The 20,617-nt window shown below is 40.8% G+C and overlaps 1 protein-coding gene across 8 annotated transcripts in view; it reads right to left on the bottom strand.

The window, feature by feature from the left end:
* TRPM3 (transient receptor potential cation channel subfamily M member 3) overlaps positions 1–20,617 on the bottom strand; it is a 492,852-nt gene that overhangs the window by 239,754 nt on the left and 232,481 nt on the right. For all 8 annotated transcript variants that reach the window (XM_029920564.1, XM_029920565.1, XM_029920566.1 and 5 more), the window contains exons 2-4: positions 17,148–17,227; positions 15,529–15,733; positions 2,168–2,381 (exon numbers count right to left, since the gene is read on the bottom strand). In XM_029920564.1, the coding sequence (XP_029776424.1) occupies positions 2,168–2,381; positions 15,529–15,733; positions 17,148–17,227 (499 nt within the window). The remainder of the gene's footprint in view (positions 1–2,167; positions 2,382–15,528; positions 15,734–17,147; positions 17,228–20,617) is intronic.

The following is a 20,617-nucleotide window of genomic DNA, read 5'->3' as shown; positions in this document are numbered from 1 at the left end:
GACTGAGGGGTCAGTGTCCTACTTCATCTTTGTGTCCCTCACATGCTAGCACAGAGTAAGAGTTCTAATACTGCACTGAACTATCAAAATGCACCAGGCAATTTAATCGGGGGAGAGGACACATTTGGGTGAATCACTCCATTCTGAAATATTCAGAAGATCAAACAGAAAGACTCTCCTTTAAAAAAAAATCAACTAAAACCGTGTAAATAGCACTAATCCATGTTGCGATATGCTGGCACTGTAGATCAGAATACAATTTCACTTAATAGCTTATCTAGGGATCTTCTAAAAGAGAGCACTGGTAAAGAAAAGCAAATACAAGAGTCCAGCTGTGAATATCACTGTTCATTTTGTTTCCCTATTTACATGCAAAACTCCTTTCAGGGCCCATCCAGGACAAGATGGTTAACTTCCCGGTATGCCCTCCATCAGCCACAATTCTACTATTAACTCTTACCTAATCTGAGATGCCATCATTAGAACATCGCTTTGGGTATTGGATTGAACACTAGCCTGGAAGGAGGCAGAGATGAACTCTTCGGTTTACAGAATTCATGCTGTAATTTCTTCTTTTGATAGTGGGTGCATTTCATAAAGGAAGAAAAGTCATAAACAGTGTTCTGAGTTCCCAGAAACAGAAGGTTAAGAGTTTCTTTGGAACCTTTGGAAACCTTTGAGAGGGTCTGTATATAAGGTGCAGATTACGCCAGAAAAGCAAAACAGTGCATAATCACCAGTGAATGATGCCAGCTAAGCTGAATGAAAGCAGGAGCCTAAAGCCTGAACAGCCACCCAAAGCTAATTGCTCTGTAGATATTTGATTACTACAAAACAAACAGCAAAGAGCTGACGGAGCATTCTAAGATCATGCCAGTTTACAGACTGAGTCAGGATTTCATGTAACAATGCAATGCAACATTGTGTGGGCAATGGGCAGAGTTCACTGCTGAAATGTGCCTATGGAGTTGCATGCTGAACCTTCACAAATTCTAGGTGTTGGGGAGAATTCTGAGTGCGGGTCTGGCTCACATCTCACCCAAAATGCGAACAAATGAGGAAAGAACATTGAGATGACTGATTTAAAATTCGTTGGTCTCCCGTGATGTTCAGACTGCTCCACACGTCCACGTGTGTGTACACTGCACAGACCACACACTGGAGGCTTCAAATGAGTCTGAGTGAACTTGCTACCATATAACTTGTGTACTTCCAAGGGCACTTCTGACTCAGGCTGGGGAAATATGTCAGAGCAATTTACCGGCATCCATTCCATTATCGGCTGCCCATTAATAATATGCTGTGTGCAAGCACTTAACTGAAAGTGGGTGTGGGAGAACTGATTTGACAGCCTACCTGTATCAGGATATAGAGAGATTCATTTGGCAGGTGGAAAAAATTGCTTGGAATTCAGAGTATGATGGGTCTTCTATTAGTGAAGAGTTGATTTAATAAACTGTTAAAAACATTTTTTATTGTTTATTTTTGAGAGATAGACAGAGTGTGAGTGAGGGAGGGGCAAAGAGAGAGAGGAAGACACAGAATCCTAAGGCTCTGAGCTGTCAGTACATTGTCTGACATGGAGCATGAACTCAGGAACTGTGAGACCATGACCTGCACCAAAGATGGACACTTAATTGACTGAGCCACCCAGGCGCCCCTTAATAAACTATTTTAAATAATAAACACCCAAGACTCCATACATGCCATCACAATTTACGTCCCACATAAATGGGCATTTTATAAAATTTAGACCTATTTGGATCAAACTTAAAATCACTTAGAGATCAGAAATGGAGCTTCCAAATTTAGAGCAAAAGTTATCCTTTAAAAAATTACTGGATACTTAGTTGGCAACTTGAGGTGCTAAAAATATCCCATGGAATTCTACTAGTCATGTTTACAAATTCTGTATCATCAAGTATTAAATAGCCCAACCTGTTTCTCATGTGTAAACACTTCTTCTTGGTTGAGACGCACTGTATGGGTATCATGTGGGTTAAGGGAAGGCAGAAGAATTCGTGAGAGGAGGGAGACCCAGTGAATGTGGACACGTCGGGAAGAGAGATGAAGTGGGGGAATATGAACATCTTTAGCCTTAGGAGAAAATGACCGTAGCACATTCTCATGGCCTTGGGTTGCCTGTCTCTGTCTGACTCCCAATTACCTGTGTTGACCCCTCCAGTGAATATCCACGCTCCGGTCGTCATGGCCGCTTTGATGAGACCTTTCCCGAAGACTTGCTTGAGCTTTGGCTGGAGTTCAAAGTTCTGCAGGCCCCCGTGCACAGAGATGAGGAGCTTGGGGAGCTCCAGCTGCCATTCCTTGGTCATCAGGTGTAGAAGGAGGTCAGGTTTCGTGTCGAAGGATACTCGCACGTACTAGAACAAGAATGGCCACCGATTAGGGAGACAGGGCAGGGCGGGCTGCCGGGGCTCATCCTTCCTGATGGCAAGGATATAAGTGGCATGGGAAGAAGACATCTCCTAAAACATCTGGTTTTTGAAAAGAGGCACATCGTTTTCTTTACCGCAAGAGTCTTCGTTAGGTGAAGGGATTCACCATTTTTAAGGTGTTCTTGAAATTGTTAATTACTACAAACTTTAACATTGTTTGATTCTCTAAAATGCTGTGCGACCCTAGCTTTGCCCAGTTATGCCATAGATACAGATGTTTCTGCGACTCTGCCACTTTGAGAGGTTTTGAAAAATTCTGCAGTTCTGCATAACACGATGAGAATTTTAAAACAAGAGTAACAAGGTAAGAGCTATATTTATTTAATTTACCAAAACTGCATACCAAATATTTCTTTTTTTAGAGAAGACAAGTTACAAAAGGCATGCCAATCATTCTTGTAGAATAATCTTAAAAAATGAAAGTGTATATCAGATTACAAGGTGTTAGCAGATGCAAATGGAAATAAGTTATACTAAGTATATATAAAGGAAGTGCTGTAAATACACACCATGATAAACATCTATGTAATCATATATATGCTCATTTAGATTTCAGTTTAATTATATAAGGACCTCCAGCTTTAGCTGGAAACAACTGAAATAGTGGGCAAATATATTTGAAAGCCTTTTGAAATGCATTGTTGAAGGGGCCTTTCAAGAGCAAACATTCAGATTCCTAAAACAGAGTAAAAGCTGGGACCTCAGGAGATAAGGAAGGACCAAAGCAAGCTTTGAACTTAAGGTTTTCTCCCAAACTCTGCAAGATGTCGCCTGCTTTACTGGCATCATGCAGGATGGACGAGTCTCATGGGGGACCCCGTGTAACCTGGGGTACTACTTCAAAGGGCTCTACCCTCAAGTGTAAGGAAAAGAAAAGTAAGTCTGATGTCTAGGAGAAGAGAGTAAGGAAGGCTGCCTGCTTCTCACTTTCGTTCTGAGCGGACAGGAAAAAACTCCCCTCTGATTATTTATAAACAAGGGGGTCCTCAAGGCACCTGGTGGCTCAGTCAGTTAAGCATCTGACTTCTGCTCAGGTCATGATCTCACGGTTGGTGAGTTGGAGTCCTACGTCGGGCTCTGTGCTGACAGTTCAGAGCTGGAGCCTGCTTTAGATTCTGTCTCCCTTTCTCTCTGCCCCTTCCCTGCTTGTGCTCTGTCTCCTTCTCTCAACAATAAAATAAACATTAAAAATTAAAAAAAAATCAGGGAGGCCCTCTTCACACAGACTTTGACCCACATTGACACTATCAGTGTGGCTTGAAAAACACCAAGGTGTTTAATTTGAAATGGTTCTGGCTGGGCTGTGGTTCCAGATAACAGGAAGAAGCAAATGCAAATCATCTGTGGAGGAATGCATCCTCAATCCTGAGCTCAGATAGCTCCATGGGAAAAGAAACAGTTCACAGTATAAATAAATAAATAAATAAATAAATAAATAAATAAATAAAGTATTACACAAGGAAATAAAGCAGCATGAATGAGAACCAAAAGAAATAACAGGTAGCTGAATAAGATCCTCAAAGATATGAAATATTTAGAGAATATAAAATAGCTATCTTTAATATATTAAAAACATGAAGGAGATTATTGAATGCACCAATGAGGAAAAACAGAATATAAGGAATGACCAACACATTTGAAAAAGAATCAAAAACAACTCCTAGAAATAAAAATGTAATAATTTAAGTGAAAAATATAATGGGAGAGTTAAGCTACAGATTAGACACACTAATGATAGATGCAGAGAAATAAACCAGTCACAGCCTTAAGAGACAAAGGAATTTAAGACAAAATCAACATTGAAAACCTTGGAGGAAAGGATCTGAATTCTAGATGGAAATAAAAGAGCCAGGGAAGAACCAACACTTGAACAGATAATGGCTGGGAAATTTTCAGAAATTTTGGAAGATACACATTTTCAGATCCTGGAACATCAATGAATCCCAAGCAGGATAAATAAAAACAACCTCCACTCAGAGACAACTCACAGGGAACACCAGAGGAAGGGAAAAAGCCACTAGAAAATAAGACCTCCAAAACCCTTCAAAAGCCACTAGAAAATAAGACCTACAAGGAAATCATCATTATAAGACAGAAGGTCTACTCCTCAACGGCATAAATGGGTGCACAAGCCAGTGCCTTCAATGTGCCAAGAGAAATGATCTGTCAGTGTAAAATTCTATATTCAGCGAAAATATCTTTCAAAGATGAGAGCAAATTATAGACATTTTCAGGCTACCAACACTGAGAATTTATCTCTGGCAGACTTCACTGAAGGAAGTTTTAAATTATATATAGCAGGGAGAAGTTACATGAACCCCCATGGATGATCTGAGATATAAGAAAGAATGGCAAACAAAGAAATTAGCAAATACACTGTAAATCCAAAAAAGCTCATTTTGTATAATATAAAGTTGATAATAATATCTGATTTATGGCGGGAAGGGCAAGAACTAAAGCAGTGGGCATCACAGCATATAAATGAGGTGGAAGTTATCAGCAATTAAAGCATTCTCAACTCTGTGTCGTGTGGGAGAGAATAGAAAGGTACTGATTAACTTTGGAATTTTTTAACGCTTCATGTTGAGGTAGCAAAGCCACAAAAAGAGCAGACCTACGTGCAGTCACACAGACATATGCTTTTAGATGTCTAAGTACATAAAGTTATACAGGAGATGACAATTTATTGCCATATTTTTCGATCTAGGAGACCCCACAGTTGCAAAGAAAACCCCTCAAATGATGTCAATTCTTTTGTTAAAAGCCTATTTTAAAAATATTAGGCTGAAATGAGAGGTAAAGGAGCTGAAAAAAGAAAGTAGCTTGACAAACAATATCATCCAGAAATACCAAAGAGCTCCAGCTCCCTGCATACCAATACCAGAAATCCAAAGAGGTATTGGGATCCAATAAGCGGGTTCTATATTGACTTACTGTCTAACAAAAATCAATTCCAGAACTGAAAGAATAAAGGTTGGCAATTTTAGCTAAGCACATTATTCCAATAGAATTTAACTAGAGTTTACAATATGAGAATATTGGCATATTTTATACACAAACTTTCATACAGAGGGTAGGAACTTTTTGAGATCTACCAACAGAAATTTTCAGAAACAATACACATGCAGTTTTGTGCCATGCAAGGGACTTTCGGGCTGAAGAGTGGGTATTGCAGTGGTAGAAGCAAACACAGTGTTCCTTAAAGGCTATTTATCATTTCTCTGTTATTACATTTATTAGCTCACTGAGTGACTCTACAAAAAATATCTAGATAATAAATGCTATAAGATGAAAGAATAAAATGTTTTCTGTCCCTGTGCACTGAATCTATGCCACTTGAGTAGTTAAAATTTGGCAGCTCTGCTGAATTGAATTTATGTCATTTTGACTAATTCCAGAAAGGGATAATTAGTAAACTAAGTTAGGACTGGGCCTCACAAGGCTTCCCAACTAGGCAAACCAAAAACACTTAGTGTGAGGGATGGTAAAAAATTGCTTTTCAAGTTACCGTTCTCTTATTTACCTTCTTATAGCTTAAAAAAAAAAAAGAAATAAAAAATAACCCCAGAAACGTGACAAAAAACCTACTGAATGTGTTGAAATCACTTTTGAATTAGCCTAAAATTTTCCTAGTTAAGGCAAGTTTGCTCATAATCACAGTGCTCTTATTACTCTGATAAGTGCTCTAGTAGGAAATGAATGGCCTTGAATCACCTCACCCCCCACTCTGTCTTACAGATGGGGAAACAGAGGCACTCAGTGTTTTGTCGGTGTAAGGTCACATTGCCCTCTTCATATATTTCTCTCTGATCTCCATTTCTTAACTCTACTGAGAAGAAGAAAAAAACAAAAACGAAAACCTTAACCCCAAGCCGAGACCTTATGTATTTACTATGTTCCTGCACATACATTGTTTCATGGACTGCTCCCTGTAATGAGGAGGTTGGTGTCCTCCACATCCAGTTCAACTGATAGTAAGTGGTAACGACAATGTCCATGGCACAGGTCTGCTGACTCCAGAGTCCTTGCTCCGGACTCTGTAATAGTCCAAGGAAAGATGCCCTACCCACCTTCTGTCTCCTTTTGTTTCACCTACAAGCAGTCTCAAATTTCTAACAATCCATTTCTGAAAAGAATGTTCTCAACCAGGCCTTTCCTTATATTCCTTCAGTTGCCACTTTAGAGACACATTCTCCTTATTAGGATGTCAGATTGGATTATGACAACAGCCTCCAAATGGCTTCTCTAACCCCACGTCCTCAACAAGACACCAACAGACGAGATCTTTCTCCAATTCCTTTCTGATCACACTATTTCTCAGTTCAAATTGTTACGCTATGTGTATATTCTCATGCTGTCATGGGCCCCACAATTTAGCTTGACCCCACCTACAGGCATTCCCCACTTATCTCTGCATTTGGCTAATGCTGTTCCCTAAATCCTAGAAAACCCAGTTCTTCTCTTTGTCATCTCCAGAAATCATTCCCATTTTTCAAAGGCTTTTGTTTACTTTTCCTGAGAACGCAAGCTTATGTTGGTGCAGCATGACTAACCCTACTGCATTTTTGTTTTTCTGTTTGTTTCTTGCATGAGTTCATTTTATCTGCCCATGTTGCAAGATCTTTGAGGGCAGGGACTGTGTTTGACCTGACAGCGATTTCTGAACTTTCATATTGGTTATGAAGTAGTCCATCTTAGAAATCAAAGGGAACTTAGAAATAATCTTGGCCACCATGGCAACTGGAAATCATCTAGTTCAATTTTCCTGTTTTACAGGGAAAGACCGGGAGACCCAGAGAAGTTGAGTGACTGAGACCCGAGAGCTAGCTGTCTAATAATCAACCACTCATGTAATCCATTATTTAAGACACCGCTCTGGGGGGAAACTCTCGGTGGAGCTGTGCTTCTCAAACTTTAACATGCACAGTTCACCTGGAGACCTTGTCAGAAATGCAGGCTGGGATTCAGTACATTTGGGTGGGGTCTGAGGGTTTGCATTTCTCACTAGCTCCTCAGGAGCCACATAAGAAGCAAGGATTTCAACTCTTCCCCAGATCGAAGATTCTAAGTGGTATCTTGTGTTGGTCATTGGGCCAAAGGGAAGAAAGAACACTCAGTATTTTACATGAACGTCACAGAGAGGACTGGAGGAAATCCTGGAGGCATTATCCAGGTGAAAATAAATAGGAAATTGCAGCCATTTTCAAACTACCCAAATTATCTCCAACTACCTCATCCTTGGAGACTAAAAGGCAAGAGATTTTTTCTTTTTTTAAGGAAGAATTTAAATGAATCAATTAATTTGCTTTCTGTCATTGTTATTGTTTAGTAGCTCAGTAATTGGTTTGGGGGATAACAGGCTAATTAAAATGAAGGAATAAAGTGATACCGTATGATTATCTGAAGATGTCAGTTTTTAAATTGTATTCTTACACCCATAAAAGGCAAGTTAGTCAGTGAACTCCCCAGTTGCTTGAAATATAACAGCTAACTCAAGTGCTGAACCAGCAGCTTCGAGGTCAAAATGGTTGTTCCCAGAGTAATTAATAAATGGTCAATGTGATTTGAAATGAGGAGCTATTTTGGTCATCAAGATAAGCAGTTTTGACTGTCCACATGTGAGCTCATTAATTGCTAAGGGATCCCCTTACAAATAACAAGAAATCTTCCTGATGGGTATACTAAATCTGATCACCTGGGCATTACTCTGATGTGGTGAGTGATATGTGTTTCCATTTATAGATCGCGGGCAGCACCGTACTCTAGCGTCAGGCACTGGTGCTGTACGACATTTGGCCAATCTGAGCGCCTTCTCTTGTGAAATGGGGGTGATCCTGGCCACCTCACAGGACACTGCAAGGATTAAGTTGTGGAAAATCACCTGATGGGGCAGAAAAACCAATACATGTAAATTGAATAAAGGTTACAAGCACTCACCTTTTAAATTACTTCTGCATTCAGTCCATGCCCAGAATAATCTTCTCCTTCTCCTTTCTATCGTTAGTGCTCATGCCTGGCTGATGCGTGATGAGCATCCAGCCTAGCACCTCAAGAATGCTCTGTATTAAACAGAGGTTCGCTCTAGTTGAAATTATACTATTTGATCGGTTCTTAGGTGCTTTGGGGGAAAATGCATACAGCATGATTTTCATAAAGAAGACCTACTGTAAATAGGAAACCACAAACTTGTAAATTAAATTGTGTGGGACTATCATCAAAAACGATGGATTTGTTTTGTTGGAATGGCACAGGGCTTTGGTGACTGACACTTGAGTTTTTGTCCTTGATTCTAAAGGTCCTTTTGGTTAGCAGATGACTTCCTGGCAGTTTTTTCTAAAGCCACTCTTGCTGCCTCATTGTTAGAAACTATGTAACTATTCATGCACCAGATTCCTCTTTCCTGTGGCCTCCCTCCACACTAAACCTGGAGCTCACAGACATGTCACAAACTAGACACCATTGTTCTTCTGTTGTAACGCCCAGGGTGGGCAGAGGCTGGGTGTGTGTGGGGTGGGGGTAGGGGGAGAAATAGTTGTTACTACTTAGAGAAGGCTGGGCTGTTTAATTAAAATATAACAATTTTCCTTCGGTATTCTGAATCTGAGAGTTGGTGGAACAATTTGGCTCTGACAATGGATGCATGACCTCTTTAGTATTTAAAAAATTTTTTTTAATGTTTTATTTATTTTTGAGAGAGAGTGTGTGAGCAGGGGAGGGTTAGAGAGAGAGGGAGACACAGAATCTGAAGACAGGCGTCAGCCTCTGAGCTAGCTGTCAGCACCGAGCCCGATGCAGGGCTCAAACCCACTCACATAACTTTGCTCAGTTTTCTAAATGAAAATATAAGAACTGTAGAATGATAAATGATAAATGGTAAATGACAAATCCTCTTACTAAAACTGCAAAGCCATCTTTATTTCTTGGAAATTATCAATTGCTACTTGTGAGTAGCGCTTGTTCGGAATAGTGGAATTGCCATTGCTGAAATCTACTTGAACGCTTATTTTTAAAGTTTTTCTTCCCCAGCTATAGGGGGAAATTTGGCCCATTTTTCCTTTCTGCTAAGAAATGTGATAAGCATCACTTTATCTTTTTAATTCTTTGGAGCTGCATTTTTAAACGAGTACTTTTCATTAACGCTGCGGCCAAGGAGAGCATGTTGTATCGAACTGCTAAGATAATTTCGCGGATATCGGCTCTCGAAGTCTCTGGAGTTGTCAGTTTTGCAGTGAGAGTTTCATACTGATGGTGTTCAATGCATGTACAAGTCCTCTAGAAAGAAAATACTTGGAGAGCAAGTGTGTGGTGTCATTGGTTACTGCATTCCTAGTTTGATGACCCACAAAACGGTGGAAATGAAAATGCCATTGTAATTTATTCTTATTGTTTTTGTGATTCTCGATGTTAGAGACCAGGTATTTCCAAGTGACTGGTGCTGGCTGATAAGCCAAAGCTAAAGGTTTAGAAATATAAAACTTCACTGAGATATATGTAGGTTTCCAGGGGACAATCTCTGCATTTTCTGCCAGAATTATATAGGATAAAATTTTGTAGAGGCAAAGAGATAGGAATTTTCTAGAGGCAAGATGAGTTTCTCAGAGGAGGGTTGGTTCTTTCCTTCTTTTCCTACAGATCCATGATTGGGACTAGTAGTTTGAGTGATAAATTCTAGTTTTAGTGTCTGTCTTAGAAAGGACTTTCAAAGGTACTGCTAATTCCGTGACTAAAGATTAAAAGGTGGAAAGTGGAAATCAAGGTGGCAATTATCAAATCCCTCAATTATTTTACCATGCTTATATAAACCTGCTTGGTTAGCCATAGTCTAGGATTAGCTCTTTTATTTTGTGAAATGGGATTCATTTAATTTCATATTTGGTATGTGTCAATCAGTGATGATTCCCAGATTAAATTTGCATAACGCAAAGAAAGACATTAAAAAAAAAAACAAATTCAGGGGCATCTGGGTGGCTCAGTCAGAGCGTCTGACTTCAGCTCAGGTCACTGATTTCTGGTTCGTGGGTTTGAGCCCTGCATCGGGCTCTGTGCTGACAGCTAGCTCAGAGGCTGGCGCCTGTCTTCAGATTCTGTGTCTCCCTCTCTCTCTAACCCTCCCCTGCTCACACACTCTCTCTCAAAAATAAATAAAACATTAAAAATTTTTTTAAAAATCAAATTCAATCCTGAAGTGTTTAAAGGTATAAGATTATAGGTGCCTTGCTCTTGACAGACTCCTCACTCTCTAGCAACCCCGACCCTCCTGACTACCTTGCACCCTCCCTCCCACTGGTAATGTTCAGAGAATAAGCCTTTGATCCTGGCACACTCAACAGTTAGGGCTTTAAGTGTGACAATGAGGCATAGGAATAATTATCTAAATTATATAAAACTCATAACAAGGGGCTCAACCTGATCTGATAAGCAGAGTAACTAGCAAGGGAAAACCTGAAGATAATTATGCGAACGACTTGAGAGGTTTAAATACAAGTCCTTAATTAGGTGATACTTACCTGCTCCCCAAGATGGCTCAGCATTAATTGGATGAGATCATTAGTAGCAAATAAGATTCTGTATAATCAAGTCCAGCACTGTCACCTTTCCTAAATAACTTGCAGTCATAGCCCCAGATAAAGCAGTCTCTGAGAGAGGACCCAATGTCTTGTGTGGGGCCATCTTGCTACTGCTCCCTAAGTCAAGTAAGACAATGTCTAACCCAAAGCTTTAGTATCCCCCTATCTTCTTCCTCTGTCCTCACGTTCTGACTTTAATGAGGTATTTGAATGAACTGCCAGGGAGAGGCAGGCAAGTTGGTAGGACGTGGCTTGGTGCCGAGAAGAAAGGAGTAAGTATCCTTCACTCGCTGTCAGCTATGAGTGCCTCCTTCCTGGGTCACAATTTCTCTGCTAAAGGAGAGAGACGCTGGATTCATTGCTAGTGTGCTTTCCCAGGCTCAACAAGCCTGGGAATTGAGGACAGAATACTCAGAAAATGGTTCTATTAACCAAGGATGTAATGTTACAAAGACCTCCTCCTGCTCACAGCCTTTCAGTTTAATTAACCTCCTCAAAAAAGAGTAATTTTATAATCCCACTACAAAGTTTTCCAAACCCTGATAAAAGAGCTAGAAATATAATAGTAGCTTCCCTTCAAAACATCTATAGTCTTTACCAAGCATACACAACAGAGAAGAAACAGGACTCCTGTGCAATCCTCAGCAACCAGGTTTGCAAATTATCTTTGTCGTCGAGTAACTGAGTAGCTCTCAGAAAAGAATTTAACTTCTCTGGGCTCGGGTTGCCTTATCTGTAATACCAGTAGAGAGAGAGATTATTTAGCACTTTTCAAGCCTCACTGGAGAGAATAAGTTGGCTAGCTTTTCCAATACTTCAGATGCCCCAGTTCTATCCCCAGACAATGAGGGAGACCCTCTGGGCATGATTCGTGACCATGGGCATTGGAAGTGGCCCACAGGCTACCATGATCCTCCAAGCAGAGAGCCGCTAGATCAATCCCCTTAATCATCTTTGGTGACCAGAGCTCCTTGACCTCATGTTGTACTGCCTATGTGATAACACACACCTGTAATGTTCCTGAGCAAATACGGTTCCCATGGGGCCCACCACATGTTAATAAAGAGTCTCTTCTCTCCAACTGAAACTTCTACCAAACCCTGGCAGATTCTGCCTCACAGTGTGTCCAGACTACAATGGCATTTTGAAGACCCAAGTGACTCATCTTGGGCTGTCTTGAAGGAACAAAATTAATGGTATATCTTTTTTTTTTAATAATAAGGGTCAAAGTTAATCTGCCCTCTAGTTTTTAGACTTCAAAATCATCTCAACTTTCAAATATTCTTGTCAGGAACAGGGATCAAAGATGTTAAGTTGGTTGACCTGTTTCATTTCAGTCGTGAATATTTAACATTCTTTAACTGACAGTAGTTGCTGATTTGTCCCTTTGTCCGAACTGCGTGCTGGTTTGCTGGGGAGGGGAGAAAGTAAAGAAGACACAAGTTGGCACAAAGCAACCATCCAACTTGATAAAACATGACATCTGGCCACTGTCAGCTCCACCCCTTTGTCTAGACAAGAGACTCAGAATAATTCAAGGGCAAGTATTTGAAGTGGACAAAATGCTCATTATGTCTGAAGAGCCGGGGACTCTCACTTGTTAAATGTTTGGTTCTAAAAAAAAAAAAAAAAAAAGGAAGAAAACTGGCCCTCATTTGGCTGATTAGGCTCTGAAAGAAAGGCTTTCCCGCATAGTGACTGCTGTGACACCATCTAGTAAGGCAACACCTAGACTCAGGGTTGGCTTCACGGTGTGTGGCCAGCATGGTCATACTGCTCAGAAAGGCAGTGCTTAGGGTGTAGTGTGCTGCACCTGCTTTTGTGGAATTCTTAACACTTTTAATCTTGAGTTTGTGTTTTGTAGTCTGATGGGGCAGTGGACTTTGTGCAGAGGGCTCAGAGCCTCAGCTCACATGTGGTCCATGGTCCCACATCCCACCTCCTGCAGCTTCCCTGGGACAAGGAACCTCAGCCACCCACTCCCTCTGGAGTCCTGGCCAGTCTAGCCTTCTGTCCACAAGGTTGCCTGGGGAAGCAACAGGGTTCTGTTCCATCATCACCCTCCATGCCTGACTAGGATGTGAGTGCAGGCAAGGGGAGGGGAAGGGTTGGGTGTATTCCCTGCAGCATTTCAGGACAGAGCAAGGACGTAGCTATCCCTGCCTTAGGCAGGCAGCACCATGGTGCAGGTGATTCAGTGGCAAGCCTCACTCACACCAGATACTGAGCATGCCCCACTATGGGACAGGCGTTCCTTGGACTGTCGCCTGTCCACTGTGTGTTGGGGTTGTTGGCCATGGGAAGAGGGGATTGCTTTCCCTGCCCCTGCTGGGAGCCTACATTTTCATTTTACACTGGGATCTACAAACTTATGTAGTTGACTGTGCCTAACCAGATTGCCAACAGATAGTTCAGGGTTTTCAGAGAGCTACGTGGGGCTTGGGGAAGGGCTCTCAAAGTTCAATGTCATATGTGTTCACAACTCGAGAGCAAAGTGAAAGATGTGCCTCTTCAAGTTTTTCCTCTGCCATTAAATATCATAATACACACATATCCTATGGGGCACTTGGTGGCTCCGTCAGCTAAGCATGGTTTGAGTTCAAGTCCCATGTCAGGCTCTGTGCTGACAGTGGAGAGCCTGCTTGGGATTCGCTCTCTCTCCCTCTCTCTCTGCCCCTCCCCTACATTCTCTCTCTCTCTCTCAAAACGAATAAGTAAACTTAACCCCCTCCCCCCCATATCAGCTGTGTTAGATGGGGCACAAAGCCTCTGGTCACCATTCAAGCACTCTATGACATGACTGGGTGTGCTACTCTATGATGATATTGCCTGCTAAGCCACTTCCCCATCTATGCACGTGACCTTGTTTTTGGTAGGGGGGAGGTGGGGAAGGTGGCTATCGTCACTTCATTCTCAACATTATCATATTGTATCTCAAGTGAAGACCTTTGTCCTTCTGGATCCATTTCCATCCCTTTGCTTTTCTTCTTCTTCTTCTTCTTCTTCTTCTCCTTTTTTCCTTTCCTTGCCTTGCCTCCCCTTTCCTTCTTTCCTGCCTTCTTTCTTTTTCTTTTCTTTTCCCTTCTTTTCCTCCCTCCCTCTCTCCTCTCCTCTCCTCTCTTCTCTCTCTCTCTCTCTCTCTTTTCTTTTCTTTTCTTTTCTTTTCTTTTGGAGCCCTTTTCTCATAGGATGAACTTGCATGACTTTTAGTTAACACATGGTTCCAGAGAACCCATGCTGTATAAGTTTCCCTCCCATACTATGAATGGGAATTATGCTGAGTTGGGGACCCTTCATGGCTTTGTGTAGGTGGAAACACCCCTTGGGTGGATGAGAAAGTTGGTGAATCTCCATTGCCCTTGTTTCTGCACTGGTCAAGATTAACCCCACCCCCACTTTTCCTCCAGGCTGCACCTAGCCTCCTCTTCTTCCCAATATATTGCTCAAAATTGTTTTTACTCTAATGTATAGCTCAGAATTGATTTTCTTGAGAAAATACTCTGAGAAGAGTGCAGTCAGCCATTCTTGGGGAAGAAAATCCTGCAAGAGTAGGGAAAGATGGAAGGGGGAGGAGGGAGGCGAGAAGAGAGAGGGCAGAGAGGTGGCTCTCCTGCCCATTTTTAGACTAGAACTAGTGTGAAGTGACTTCCCTTGCATTTTGCAGTATGCTTCTCTAAGCATAATTTCCTCTCCAAACTCAGAAAACTTCGCCGTGAGCCTGAGAGCAGCCACCTCCAATGTCCCATCCTCAACCAACTCTCTAACTGTTAGAAGCAAGCATGTTGAAATATAGCATTTCTACAATTTCCAAAAAACATATGGTACACTTTTCTCCTGGCACAATCTGCCAGCCAAGTAGGGAGAGGTTCATGATGAAAGCTGAAATTTAGAAGCAACAACTCTTAGAAGTAAAATTTGTATTATTTCCTAAAGCCTCTGTTCCAAACAAAATGCTTTTCATATGGAGTTCTTCTACTGGGAACATTATTGAACACAGCTGTTTAGAGCAAAAAGCACTCACTTTAGGTGGCAAGATCTCTGTTAGAACAGGACAGGAAATAGTCTGGGATGATCATTTCTACCTTCAATTGAGAGAAATGCTAGTTACCAATGAAACAAAGGCCTAAAGCTAGTTACCAATAGAACAGAGACCTAAAGCTAAGATTTTTTTTAACTGAAAGAGATAGAAAAACATGCCATAATGAATGAGACCAAGAAAGTAAGTAATAAACAGTGGATCACTATGGAAAGCTTCTTGTTACCATTAATAATAGCAATAGTCACTGTCTGATATTGTACTCTTTTTTAAGTCCTGGAAGGTCTTCTTTCTTCCATTCTATGGAAGAGAGCAGAAATGCACAGGGGCAAGGTCATGAGAGCTGATGGCCCAGCCAAGCCAGGGCAGAGGTGGGATTAAGCCCAAAGACGAAATCTCCAGCTCCTCACCGCACTTTTGCAGGACACAGGATAGCCCTTGGGAAGCAACTGACTGATTTTCTGATTACCATGGCTTTGTTGGAATGGCCGCCTCCTTGGAACTCAATGGTCCCAAAAGCATCCGTGGGGCTGAGTTGAGTGTGCTTGCTGATGGACCACTTCTCGGACTGGATGTCATTTCGGGAGAGGCGACTTTGATTTTTCTCATTCTGAAGAACGGAGACACTGGGAGTGAGGCCCACATGCTGGCCAATCAGACGCCCACAGCAACACCTGCAACAGAAGAAGTCACAGCGAGTCCCTTGGGTCAGCCATTCCTGGAATACCCACTTGAGGTGACCTGCCGGGGAAATCTACAAACCATAGCGAACTAGTCCATTCTCAGGCAGAAACCCACAACGTGGCTGTATCAGGCAAATAGTGACCCCAGGATTTTCTTGACATATATCTTTTCTTTTCTGCCCCTTTCCTTTTTCCTTTAGCTGTAGAAGCTGTAATATGCCTCCCAGCCTTCTCCACCCACCCCTTCCATTCCTGCCATATTGTTTAGGATTGGAGACTGCAAACAAAAGCCCCATAGACTTTCCTACTTCTCACTCCTCCCATCTGTCAAATACTGCACCAAGGCCACTGTGCAGCTTTGAGGGAAGAATTTTAACATGCACATTTAAATAAGGACTCTCACTCATATGTGAGTCACAACCTAACTTGTCTTTCCCCAATTGACATTCACTGTCAAATATCCAATTCTGAGAATAAAAACCTACAGCTTAAGTGTTCCTGAAGGAACAATGAAAATATTATTTGCAGGATCTCTGAAAACAAAATTCACTCCTTACAGCATGAAAATGTCTTTCATACTTTTCCACCACTATTATAATACTGATACGTATGCTTCATGCTTTACTAGTACTGTGATTATGACTTGCAATGACAATACTGATATATGATTATCATTTATTAAACGCTAATAATGTGTAATGTCTTTTATGAGTAAAACAGTGTAGTTTTGAAGGTGAGGGAGTTTGCTCAAGGTTACACAACTAGTCTATAGGACTTTATCATCTATAGTTTAACTTACTTGATTATATTGTCTTTTTCATAAAGGCATTTCCAGACATTCATATGTTACTTCATCCCAATTGCTTCCTACCTAATATGCTGTTAATCTTTAAGGCAAAATCAGGAAGGTCAGTAAGATAACTAAAGGTAAGATTAGTAGGATATTAAAAATGTACTTGGATAGGAATCTTAAGGTCTGCAGTCTAATTACTAGTCTGCTAAGAGTCTTTTATTTAAAAATGCCTTTTCATTTCATTATGGCAGAGAATATTGGTATAAACTAATTTTGATGAAATTTTTAAGCATTTTGATGAAATGCTTAAAAGGGAAAATGAGTAACCACACTCATGATATATATAGCCCACTTATGGACAGTGATTAATTCCTTCCCAATGGGGTGTCTGTTATTTTGTACAGGCTCTTCTCTTAGAGAATTAACTGTAGGCACAACATATTATATGGTGTATACATGTAAGTTTGCTTCAGAGATGTCCAGCAAATATCAAAAAATGATCTTTAACTTGACATTGGTTCCCTTGTAATTCATAGTTATTACTATCATAGTTTTGTTCCCATAATTACAACTCTGTGTTCTCACTTTATATTATAGAGACAGAAAGATTACCTATGGGGGTCTTTGGTGCTGGGTATGATGTGAACACATTCTCTTTTATAAAATGCTCTTTCTATCCAGGATTTCTGAGCCTGAAAAAAAAAGAGGAAAGGTGAATATAACCTTCAAGTATTTTTGAATAGGAAGCAAAAATTTCATAATCACATAACAGTTTAGTGTCTCATAAACTGAATTGAAATTGTAGTTGCTTCAAACATAAACCCTGTCTATAACAAAATCAATGACCGCCAGAGCATGTTGATCAGGTTAACATTGTAATATTGAGTCAAAGAAAAGGACCTTAATAAAAAAAAATGTTAGTGATGGAATCCTATACAGATTCTTAATGTATTTTTGAAGAACGGAAAAACAATGCTATTTATGGAGATAATGAAAAATACAGAGCAGAATGCTTGTATTCCTGTGCATAACATCAGTGATGGGAAGAAATATATGTAAATAAGTATGAGGTTCTCATGGCTAACACTTCCTTTCAATTTTCCTTATAGAAACAAAGAGAATTGGGAAGAGAATTATGTAACTCAAGAGCCCTAATCCATCATGATGTTTTCCCTAAAATCCAAATGAGCAGAGCTTAAATACAGAAGGGAGAAAAGGAAATGGAAACATAAGGAAGATAAAAGTCTTTATCATAGTCAGAAATTTCACAGGTAATGCCTTTGGACGGAAGAAAGATGTCACTTTTCTTTTTACTTCCACATGTCTTTAAGTACAGGAAATATAGCTTCTTAGAATGGCCATTGTTGGGACTGTCGGCCCACAAGTCCAGCCTCTGAGATTGGGTTCCCAGAAAGATAAAGGAAGTTCCAGAAAACTGTACCATCTTTGTTCCCAAGCACAGTGTCTATCCTGTAGCTCTTTACTAGCATTGGAAATAGTAGAGGAGATCCAATAAGCTATTCACAAGATTCCTTCTCTAAGCATTTAAGACGGAAGTTGTTAGAGCATCCTGTAATGTTATTTCTACATGGCATCATCTTTTCTCTAACACAGTATTGGGACTAAATTTATACTCTTGAAATATACAGGCCCAAAGTACAACTTAGCAATTTACTTGGCCTCAGTGACCAGGGTTGACTGAGACAAGCCACCATGTGTTGGTCATAATTGATAATGATCCTGCCAAGGACCCCAACATCTGTATAAACTGTGTGAAGGTCTGGTTTGCTCTCAACCCTTTGTCTCCAATCTCCCTCCTCTCTCATGATGGAGTTTGTGTAAGAATGTGGCACTGAAGGCCGTGGTTACCTCGTACGACAAGCACATTGTAAAAGTGGCAACATGGGGATGCCTGTGGGTACAAAGGAACCGCATCCTGTTTCAGTCACGGTCACAATTGGGTCACAGCATTTCTCAGTGTATAGGCATGGTCTACACGAAGAGAAGCACCCGTCCTGTCTCAGAGACCCTGGGTCCAGGTGGCCCTCTGCACCCTTACACCATGAAGGTAACATCTGCAGTTCTGTTTGTCAGCTGGGCATGAAAAAGGCCCCAGTGTCTGTCCGTGGAGATTTTTCTTCTCAAATATATTGGAAAAGCTAGTGGCTGCATCTTTGCAACAGAAATGAGCTGAATGGCATAGATAACCAGGCTTTATCTTTGTGAAAAGCCTGTAAGTTAAACTACTCATAGGCTGTGATTTTTCCTAGACACTGAATACTTTCATTGATAACATCTCTTGGCAGACAGATGGTAAAAATATTCCTCACTGGACATTTGAAACCAACTTTCCCTACACGTTGGGGAGCAGAAGAGGGAGAGTGTACTTTCCTTTCTTCTTTGTGGACCACTTTGGCTGGAATTCAGAAGGAACTTTTGGGAAAGCATCTGCAAATTCAGAGGAGTGCTAATCAATACTCGCTGAGAGAAAGAAGCAACGGCAGTATCATGGAAACTGTGAGGTTTGCTGTTAAGAAAAGTGGCATGCGTGGGACTCTACAGCATGGACATGATTTCTGTGGTCCTCAGTTTTTCTTATCTATAAAATAGGCACAATAATAATAGCTGACACACTGAGTTTTTATCATTATTATTTGGGTATCATGTTTCACTTCAAGAAAAGGGACCGATGGGTTGGTTCTGATGCAGGTTCAGACAAGAGCATTATGAGTCTTTTCTATAACATGAAAGTGATCATAGCTACTTCAGAGCATTGTTGTATTTACCAACGTGCATGATTCAGGGAAGGCACTCGGAACTCAGTAGGCACTCGGTGCTTAATATTACAAAGGGCTCACCATGTGCCTGGAATTGCGCTAGGCATGTATTAGCTCCATAGATCCTTATAAGAATCCTGTGAGGGATGAACTACTATTATAGTCACTTTACCATTGAAGAAACTGAGGCAGAGAGATGCACCAAGTACGATTTAAAGCCGGAGTTTGAACTTGGACAGCCGGACTCCAGAATTCATTCTCTTCTTACCCAGGCTGCTAAACTGCCTCTCCAAAATACATAGTATGGCTACTAAATACCCTTGGTCTGGGCAGTGCCACCTGGGCATGTCTGGGAGTGCCTTGGTATTTGGACATTGTTGGACTCCTAGAGGCATGCCTTAGAACCAGCTCATACTTGGATCTTTCCCTCTTTCTGTCCTCACATGTACAGTAATAAACACTCTCTTTAAGATCAAGGACTGGGGTGGAAGATTGGGAAGACCGCATAATAGGAGCAAGAAGTAAAAGAAGGAGAATTATTATAACAAATGATCCCTTAACAAAGAATTGTGATTACAGCAGCATTGCCAACTTGAGAAGGGGGAGCCATGGCAGATGAATTAGACTTTTCAAGGACAGCTTGATTATTTCTCTCACTCATGGATCCCAGTTTCAACTTGGATGGCCCTGGACGTTCTACTCAGGATTACTACATAGAGAGTTGCCAGTGATAGTTAGTTTCTAAAAATAAAGTAACTTGCCTTGTGGCAGTTTAGCACCTTAATTACCTTTTCAAAGGTGAAAAAACTACCTCACTGTTTAGCTGAAGGAATGAAGATCAGTTTCCAGTTTACTACTAGCAGATTAACCATTTCGCTTGTGAAGTCATGGAAAATTGGAGGGTGGGGGGAAGAAATGTAATATTAAAAAATCTCTCCAACATTCATAATTGAATTGGATTCTCTTTTTTTTGAGAACATATAATACACAATAGAAAGAATGCACGTAAAACACATGAATTAGGAATTCTACAAAGTATCTGCATAATTGACTCTGTTCTACTGTGGGCTTTGCTCTATTGTGCTTTTATTCAGGTCTTCAGTGTGGGGAGATCTTAGATTTTTAAAGTTATTTTCTTGGAGAGGACAAATTTGAAGTATAATCATGGTTTAGCTTGTTCCCTAAAGTAACTCCCTTTTCTTTTGTCCCAAGGCTTTGAACTGCTCTGTGTGAGTTTCATACTTGGCTTCAATATCCAAGTTAGCCAGCCCAGAATGGCCATCCTTGTTGTCAGAAAGCATGAAA

Source organism: Suricata suricatta, chromosome 13 (assembly GCF_006229205.1).
Source record: "Suricata suricatta isolate VVHF042 chromosome 13, meerkat_22Aug2017_6uvM2_HiC, whole genome shotgun sequence".
NCBI lineage: Eukaryota > Metazoa > Chordata > Mammalia > Carnivora > Herpestidae > Suricata > Suricata suricatta.
This window is presented reverse-complemented; position numbering and strand designations above follow the sequence as displayed.